The sequence below is a fragment of the Nannobrachium achirus genome (genome assembly GCF_963921795.1).
Source record: "Nannobrachium achirus genome assembly, chromosome: 19".
Taxonomy (NCBI): domain Eukaryota; kingdom Metazoa; phylum Chordata; class Actinopteri; order Myctophiformes; family Myctophidae; genus Nannobrachium; species Nannobrachium achirus.
Window position 1 is genome coordinate 29,522,774 of NC_137826.1, and position 9,546 is coordinate 29,532,319.

At 40.6% G+C, this 9,546-nt stretch overlaps 1 protein-coding gene across 1 annotated transcript; it reads left to right on the plus strand.

Moving 5' to 3' along the window:
• Positions 1–2,096: 2,096 nt before the first annotated feature.
• On the plus strand, positions 2,097–9,025 carry spns3 (SPNS lysolipid transporter 3, sphingosine-1-phosphate (putative); the record flags this gene model as incomplete). The annotated part of the gene is made up of 12 exons (XM_080749368.1): positions 2,097–2,229; positions 2,408–2,473; positions 2,870–3,006; positions 3,462–3,613; positions 3,709–3,775; positions 3,899–4,041; positions 4,168–4,320; positions 4,696–4,885; positions 5,178–5,243; positions 5,338–5,436; positions 7,300–7,471; positions 9,000–9,025. Coding segments are annotated over 12 exons (1,404 nt in total), but the record flags the coding sequence as incomplete, so codon positions are not given.
• Between the last annotated feature and the right edge of the window lie 521 nt (positions 9,026–9,546).

The window sequence follows — 9,546 nt, forward strand, 5'->3', positions numbered from 1 at the left end:
TTCCCTGTCTTTTTCCATGAAAGGGCGATAACCCTTTTGGCTTGTAGGAACCCAAGATCCAGAAATATCTATACAATTTGATAGATTGATCAACTGTTTTATTTCCAAGCCATCAAACCTCATTTGTATACACAGTATGTGACCTGAGATATAACTGATTGTGTCATTTTGACCATGACTTGAGCATACTGATCATTCTCACGACGTTTCATGAAATCCACCCATTCAATCCCAGGGTTTTTTGTTCACAGACAGGAGCGTTAATATTACCCAGGCTGACACACATCACAGTGGGCAGCTGGGACTGTAGCCGATTATTTACAGCATCTTACTGTAGACTGATAATAGGATAGATTTTTTATTTATTTTTCATTCATATTACTTGTGCACAGCCAGTCTCAATAGATAGATAGATAGATAGATAGATAGATACCTTTATTATATATATATATTGTAGAAGCACAGCAGTATACAGTTATTTACAAAGTTACAGAGACGTAAGAAAAGATAGATAAGAGGGGGAAAAAAACAAAACAAAGACAAGAGCAGTACAGTACCAATAAAGAGAAGGTGCATCAATAGAGGGGGCGAATAATATATAAGTGTATATACATAAAGTGTCTTGCAAAATACTCCTTTGATGGCGTCACAATAGGCCTTGAACGTATGTAATGTATGCATTTACTGTATGTATGCCACATCAAAAAGAAGAGTAATCACAGCCGCACACAAGCAACAAGCCTGTATACTTTGCCACTGAACGCTTGTGCTTTGTGCAGCACTTTTCCCCTCACAAATTGCACACATAGTATATACTATAGATAACAATATTAGAGAGTGACACATGTGCATGCACACACACACGCACACCCGTGCTCGCGTGCACACGCGCACGCACACACACACGCGCGCGCACACACACACACACCCACCTACACACAAACCTTGACCACAATCACCACAACAAACCTTTAAATACAAACCCTCAGTCATTATAGTTTTCGCCCTGGGTTTAAAATCCTGTGGTCAAGTTGGTCAATAACTGAAAAAAAGACAATAAAGTTTACATGAGTTCAAAGTGTTCAAAACTCAGGTGTGTGTGTGTGTGTGTGTGTGTGTGTGTGTGTGTGTGTGTGTGTGTGTGTGTGTGTGTGTGTGTGTGTGTGTGTGTGTGTGTGTGTGTGTGTGTGTGTGTGTGTGTGTGTGTGTGTGTGTGTGTGCACGCGCGCGCCCGAGCATGTGCGCGTGTGTGTGTGCATCATGTGAATGGATGTGGGTTTATACATGCTTTTTATGTGTGTGTGTGTGTGTGTGTGTGTGTGTGTGTGTGTGTGTGTGTGTGGGTGGACAGGATTACTGTGCTTGTGTTTTCAGGAACATTATTCTGAAACTTTTCCACAATTTCTATTTCCACAAACTGCATTAAGTTAATGCCTAAAGTGGATTAACACAGAGAACTGCTAAAACAATGGTCAGGTTATGTTACTGTATGACCTGAGCAGTTAGCAAGTAATTGTGTCTCATTAGCAACTGTATTGTACTGAAGCAGAAAAACACTGTTATTTTTCCATTAGATATTGAATTAATATCTGTAGGCCTACTTCCCCACTGTACAGTATATATTCCCAAATAAATCAATTATGGCACTAAAATGTCATGTTTAGCAGGTTGACTTGTTTACACAGCTAAGGTCATATATATAACTACTGTATATACTGTAGCATATATTTAGGAGCGGACATAGTTTAGTGGGTAGAAACAGAGGCTGTCTGGGGATCAGAAGATCACTGGTTCAACCCCCAAATCCGCCCAGCCTACATGTCGGGGTGTCCCTGAACAAAACACTTAAGCCCCATAAAACTGCTCCCTTCCCAAGCACCTCTGAGCAGCCATCAGCTGGGCGAAGATGAAACTGAAATCCACACGGGATGAATAAAGGTCTACCTTCTACATTCTATAAACATACTCTGCTTTCAGGTAAATACAAGCCTGGTACGATGGAGTCGAACAGACCAGTGCTGCTCCAACAAGATGGAGGGACAACTCTTCTGAGTAACAGTCACAGCTCTACTCCACGCTATGGTTCCATTGTTAATAGCCTATCCTCACTTCTACCAGCCACAGAGGTGAAACCACAACCAGTCATATCCCCTGCGCGCTCGTACATAGCAGTGGCTGTGCTCTGTTATGTCAACTTGCTCAACTACATGGATCGATACACAATAGCAGGTTGAATGATCTCCTCTTTACATCCACAGTGTACTGTATGCAACATCCACAGTGTACTGTATGCATAGCATAATAAGCTACCTCTTGTTTGATGGGGACCACTAAGGGTGATTTACTTGTTGCACACCAGTGTCGCTCAGACATAACGTGATTTCTTGAATCTTTTTTTTACATGAAGGAGTCCTTCTCAACATACAGAAATTCTTTGATATAAATGACAGCACATCTGGACTTCTACAGACAGGTATAACAATGCAGTCAAATGCAAAACTACATTCTCAAGCACTTTTTACCGTTTCCAATCTTGCATTGTTTGAATGATAATAATAGGATATAAAAGTAATTTGTAAAAGACTACGCCCTAATTGTTTTTGAATTTCAAATAAGTTCCATGACCATCTGTCCTTTAACTTGTATTGAAAATGGAGTTATCTGTACTCAAACTGGGCCAAAATGTGCAGTAGGTGGTGTGTTTGTCTTCTGATACCGGTACATTGGCTTATAGCTTTAATCATTGTTTGGAGTGTGTGCTTGCAATCAATCTGTGGCAACATGTTGCAAGTAAATGACTCTCTCTGCATGATGTCAAATAATGATTTGACATGTAGATTCTTTGCATAAAATGTTAACATATTTACAGTTTTCATCTGCAGTTTCATTTTTTTGGCTCCTCTGTTCGGTTACCTTGGCGACCGCTACAACCGGAAGGTTATCATGATTGTTGGCCTGAGTGTGTGGCTTGTGACTACCTTGGCCAGCTCCTTTGTCAGCGAGTCGGTAATTGAAAACTCCAGAATTTGGTGTGTACACATGCACTGTTCAAGAACAGAAGCACCATTCATCTGCCATCTTTTTGATCTTCCCATTTAAATGACATTCTAATCTAGGGTAGCACTGCTGCTGCTTCTGCTTAGAATTATGTTATGCTTTCCTCAGAACATGAGTGCAGTTCAGGTTGTATGAGTAAGCATTCATTATGGCAGCCCATAGCCACAGAAGACCAAATATGAATGTGCCAAAATGTAATATACAGGTTCAAAACTTAAGGATGAAATACATTTAGATATACCTTGATGGTGTATACTAGTACGATATGACAGATCAATGCCCTTTGAGGAAGTATTGCTCATTATTTACAAACTAAGCAGTCTGTTCTTGGCCATAAACATGTGAAATAGACTGTTATAACCTTTGATGTTTTAAAAACAATCTAATTAACCTTATCTTTACAGTATTTCTGGTTCTTGGTGTTGATGAGAGCTCTGGTCGGGACAGGAGAAGCCAGCTACTCCACTGTCGCTCCTACCATCATTGGAGACCTCTTTACTGGTGGTATGAGGACCATCATGATCGCTGCCTTCTACATCTTCATTCCTGTCGGCAGGTTAGACATCTTCAGATACAGACAGTTTATATTAATGAATGTTTAAGACTTCAGGCTGAAAGGGGTTACACAACTATGTGTTTTGTTTTTCTTAGTGGTCTTGGATATATAACAGGATCATCCATAGCCACTCTCACAGGGGACTGGCGTTGGGCTCTTAGGGTAAACAGATTCACATCATGCATATCAAATAATAGTGTACTGTTTCAGATCTACAAATAAATCTTCTTCTATATAAACTGGTTGTGCACTTACAATATATGATACTATTCTTTGTGTCATAAGCTCAATCCCATTTTAGGTGTAGTGGGTGTTGTCCTGCTCATCTTCTTATGCCCCAACCCCCCCAGAGGGGCAGCAGAAACCAATGGAGAAGGGATCATAGGACAGAGCTCATACATGGAAGACATCAAATACCTTCTGAAGAAGTAGGCGAGGAAATTACTTGCGTTAATTGTTAATGTACAGCCTTCACAAAATAAAAGTGACACTGATTTGCGTTCACAACGTCCTGCTATTTACTGTGCATTTTACTTGTCCCTGTGATGCTCCAGTAAGAGTTTTGTGTGGTCTTCCATGGGAGTGACGGCCATGGCCTTCTTGACCGGAGCCCTGGCTTTCTGGACGCCCACCTTCCTCTCCAGAGCTCAGGTCACACAGGGACTCCGAGTGCCGTGCGTCCAGGAGCCCTGCGACAACTCAGACAGGTATGGGCCGGGCTTCGGTCCACCTCTTCTACAGTATCTTTACATCAATTATGTATGTGAGGGATTTTAAGTTAACTAAGTACATTTACTTAAGTCGCCTGCCCTACTTTACTTAAGTACAATTTTAAAAATAGCCGATCCACTATTGTGAGCTTGTAGATCTGCTATTTTCAAACATTTTGTACTTTTGGTGCTTTAAGTACATTTTGATACCAATCTTTTTGTACTTTTACTCAAGTACATTTTGAATTCCAGACTTTTACTTATTGCGGTATTGATACTTTTACTTCATCAATTACATCATTACATCAAATTACATCAATTATGTATGTAAGGGATTTTAATGGAACAATGCACTTCATCTCTCCTGAACAGTTACATCTTTGGTGGCGTTACAGTGGTGACAGGCATTTTGGGAGTGTGTCTTGGAACTGCATTTTCCAGGTGCCTGAGAGACAAAGTGCCCAATGCTGATCCAGTAATCTGTGCTGTGGGCATGCTGGGATCAGCCCCTTGTTTCTTTTTAGCCATCTTCTTTGCATCAATCAGCATCCCTGCCACTTATGTAAGAAAGTCACCCTTTTTCCATTGCTGGTATCCTATAACAGTGTTTCTCAGACCTTTACATTTCAAGGTCTCACCTTAACTCTGACAGTATACAAATGGAACCAAATGGATCCATTGGTACACTGTTAGAGTTACAGACTTGTATGGGTCAAATTAGACCCCACAAAGGAACCCACAAAGTCCTTGGAATCCACTTTGAGAGCCACTGTCCTATAACAGCCATTGCATGTAACATTTAGTGGAAGATAAGGAAATATGATAGCTCCATGTCATAATCACATCTGTTTTAGGTGTTCATTTTCCTTGGAGAGACACTGATATCATTGAACTGGCCCATACTGGCTGACATATTGCTGGTGAGTTTGAGTTTTGCATCAATGACTAGAATCAGCAGAGTAGCAGAGTCTGCTTAAACATAAAGTGACGTGTGTGTTGTTCTGTGTTCTTCAGTATGTTGTTGTGCCAAACAGAAGGGCCACGGCCGAGGCGCTCCAGATTATGGTGTGTCATCTCTTGGGTGATGCGGGGAGTCCCTACCTGATAGGAATGGTGAGAAATCATCAATATTCTTTAGTCAGGATCAGGGCAGGAATTTCAGGGAGGCCATGAAGGCCATGGCCGTCGTTGCCCCTCAGTTTGGCCTTGTGCCCCTCAAACCAATGGCATGACCTGAGGCCACATGTGGCCTTTACTCCAGCTGACTGTACCCTTATCTCTATAAACTTCTTTGCCTTTTTTTATATTTTGGAAAACATTTTAAAATACTTCAAATGGCCGATCTACATCTGCAGGTGTCAGGTGTCTGTGGCAAGACTTGTCCATGTCCGTGGCACATTTAGTATGTTGGTTATCATGTGTACATAATCTATCCTAAATATTCAATAATAATAATAATAATAAAGCATTTGTTTGAATTATTTTGGGGACTGGTAAAGTGTCAGGATGATTAATATGTCGTGTTGGCTACATGATTGTATCAGGTGAGGATGCAAGACAAGACAGAGAGAGTAAGTAATGTTTGCTAATATCGTATCGATTAAAAGGTGAACGATACCCATCCCTACTTGTTCCACTGGTATACCTTACATCACACCACTTACGCACTGCACTGTCTTTCTCATCAACATACAGTATACTTGTTCACTGTGTGAATTAACACAGGATTGACCCTGGCAGCATATCAATTTTACTGGACTGTTACCTGTTTATTAAGCTACTACTATCTTTCAACCACAACTAATGAGACAAGAGATCAGTAGAATGAGTTTGGCAAAAGACAACATAATAAAACAATATTTTTTGATGGGACAATGAATTGCAAAAACGATGCCGTGATAGTGAAGAAAGGGAACTTGGAAAGACTCTTTCTGACAAACCACAAATCATTTGACTGCTAGAAGGAAGTGAAGCCTTACGTTTTGTGTACCATACATGGAACTGGATGGAGCTCTGTCAAGTATTTGTCTCATCAGCAAGATGGTGAAGAAAGAACTTGCGGACAAACCACACATCATTTGACGAGACATTTCCAGCAGACAGAGAACTGAGAAAAAGATATAAACTAAGGAACTGAAATTTCAACCATTTTGCCAAATATGATACAGTATGTTCTTTTGTAAAATTATTGGACAGTTACTTTGTATGTCCGTGACAAAAATACAATATTTATCAAAATGTCCATCACAAGCTGACATGGTGATGACCCCTGTACACCGGCATGTTGTGAGATCAGCTATTTGAAATATTAAAAAATGTTTTTTCAAAATAGTAAAAAAAAAAGGAAAGAAAGGTTTAGTGATATTGAACTAAACTAAACTGATAATAAAATTAAAGACCTCAACTTTAAAACAATGCAGTAAGTTTAACCCTTAAATTCAGTTAATTATTTCAATGGACTAAACCTTGTTTTATTTGATGGCCTTCCTGCCCTGGCATTTGGCCTTTGTGCCATAAAAAAATGGACAACACCAAAGGCCAAGTGGCCTTGCCCCTAAAAAGACGAAATTCTAGGCCTGGTCAGGATTCAGGAAGATTCAAATTATTTTAGCTTATCCATAGATTCCATATTAGTCTTCTTGGAATATATATGTCTATGCAAACACATCTTTCTTGTGCCCTATTTTCGTCCATGCCATAGCTGATCTACAAGCTCACAAGGTTTTGATGTAGATCAGCTATTTGAAGTATTTGAAAATGTTTTTCAAAATAGTAAAAAAATGGAAAATAAGTTTAGGCATGGATGAAAATATAGCTCAATGACCTCTTCATATTGCGTTGTGTATTTCAACAAGATTTTAACAGTAACAGTGGATATGTTGCGACAATGTGCTGTCTCTTTGGTAAACCCAGTGTTGTCGTATCTACAGTATGTATCACTGACCACTACCTCTTTTGTTTCACGCTGTTCTCTAGATATCTGATGCTATAAGTAAGTACAACCCTGAATCGTATGAGTGGAGGTTCCGCAGTCTAGAGTACAGCTTCCTTCTCTGTCCCTTTGTTGGAGTCCTGGGTGGATTGTTCTTCCTCATGACTGCCCTGTACATTACCCAAGACAGGAAAGCAGCTGATTCATTGGCTAAAGGTAATTGGACAATGTTTCCAGTCTTCCCAAGACAGAATATTGTTAAATTGCTATGGCTTAAGTTGCTTAGCTCTTTCCAAAACAACTGCTTTTGGTTTTTGGGCAAAGTAGAAACAATTCCAAGAACGCATAATTATGTGTGAATGTTTGTGTGCATGGCAGCTAGTGTGTGTCCAGCATGAGAGACTGGCATGGGACTGAGAGTCTGCAATTGTGTTGTGTTAGCGAAATAACGCAGTCATTGCTTGAGAGTCCACACATCGTGATACTTGCTCAAGGACATCCCCTAACAATGCCCTCTTTGTGCCCTTCCTCTCTGCTAAGCCACAGCAACTCACTTCCTATACTGCTCCCTTTCACACAGAAGACAACAAATTCTATACTTATCAGAATGCATGTCGCAGTAACAGGTTGGTAATTTGGTTTGCAGTGAATCAGAGGAAAAGAGGCCACACATGGCCATATTCTCACCATTCTGTTGGGTCTGTCACTGTGTGTGTCAGTTTGCCAGGCATCTACTACATGAACATGGCTGTAACACGGCTCGGTAGGCCTGCAACTGGACAGACGATAGCAGGCGTTATGTAACAGTTCTCTTTTATTTCCAGGTACAGACATATAAAGTAGTCAAAGGGCATTCACACTGAGCACTATAACTATAATGATAAAAGTATAGTTTTAAAAATCATCAAGTGGATGGCAGTATTCACACTGATTATAGAAAAAAACAATGGTGAATGATATAGTTATAGTTATCTTTATACAGTAGTTGTGGTGTCTGGTGGGAATGGTGCTTAAATCACAAAGTAGATATTGCCACTAGGAAATTCTGTTATTTACGGAAATCCCCAAACATCACGCTCTTCTGGCGTAATTCTGGTTTCCATGGAAAGTCCCAGGTCATTGAAGAGAGAGGCAAGATGGTTCATTCTGTTGTGACAGAGGCTCTCTCCCCTCAGTGGGTGAGGGACTGATCAATTTATCCTTTGTGCATCGATTAGGTCAATGCACAATAATGTGCTATCTATCACACTCAGCCAGAGTCTGGCACTTTTCCATTGCATTATATCAACTTTACAGCCTCTACTTCACTTAACTAGTTAGTTTGACTAAGGTCAGGCAGCCAGATTAGATTTCCATGATGAGGTTGAGTCCTTACGGTCTGTGTAGGTCTCTGATCTTGCACCCTCTGTGATAACTTCGTTTCCTAGTTGGTCACGTTGGTGCTGTTGCTGGCTCATGCGTGCATTTAGAGTGTGTACATGCTCATGCATTTATTTTCATGTTCCAGGAGATCCTCCACCACAACTGGCTGCTAGGGTTGAGTCCACCATGGAGCCGAATACAGGGGTAAAGCTGGGATTTATTAATAATAATATATACTAGGATGATTTAGAATGATAATGTTAATAAAATCTGATGGAGCAATGTATTTTAAATACTGCTCACCACCTACAAGACACTCCACAATCTGTCTCGCCTCGATACCTCTCTGACATCCACCATCCCCCATGTCCCATCCCCTCAGATCCAGTGATGCCAGCCTCCTGGTAGTCCCCAGGACCAAGCTCTGAACCTCCCTCTGGAATGCACTCACTATCAGATACAATACCTCCTTCAAAACGGCCCTGAAACCCCAGTGGTTCAAAATTGCTTGTCCCAGTTGAGGTCGAGTTGAGAATGTTCTTAGCTTGTTTTACCTTTTTGGAGCTGTGTGAAACACAGGCTCCCTATACGTGGCTGTGTGGGTCTGTGTGTCCGTATGTAGCCTGAACTTCCTAAACTTCGGCACGCTACTAGTCCCACAGTTTTGCCACCACACACTCGCGCCATATGTCAAATCGACCGGCTTACTCGGGAATGGTGGGCTAAGAGAAAGGTTCAATAGTTTAATTGATATTAATTTATTAGTGAATTAATTTTCCCCATTGACTTATAATGGGAATCGCAAAAACTCACATTCAATTATTTTTCTCTCGCAAACCATAGGGGCTACAGTTTCAAGACTTGGAGAGGAGGTTCATAATGATTTCAAGGATTAAATAAAAAATAATTGTGTCATTTGGCCTCATGGT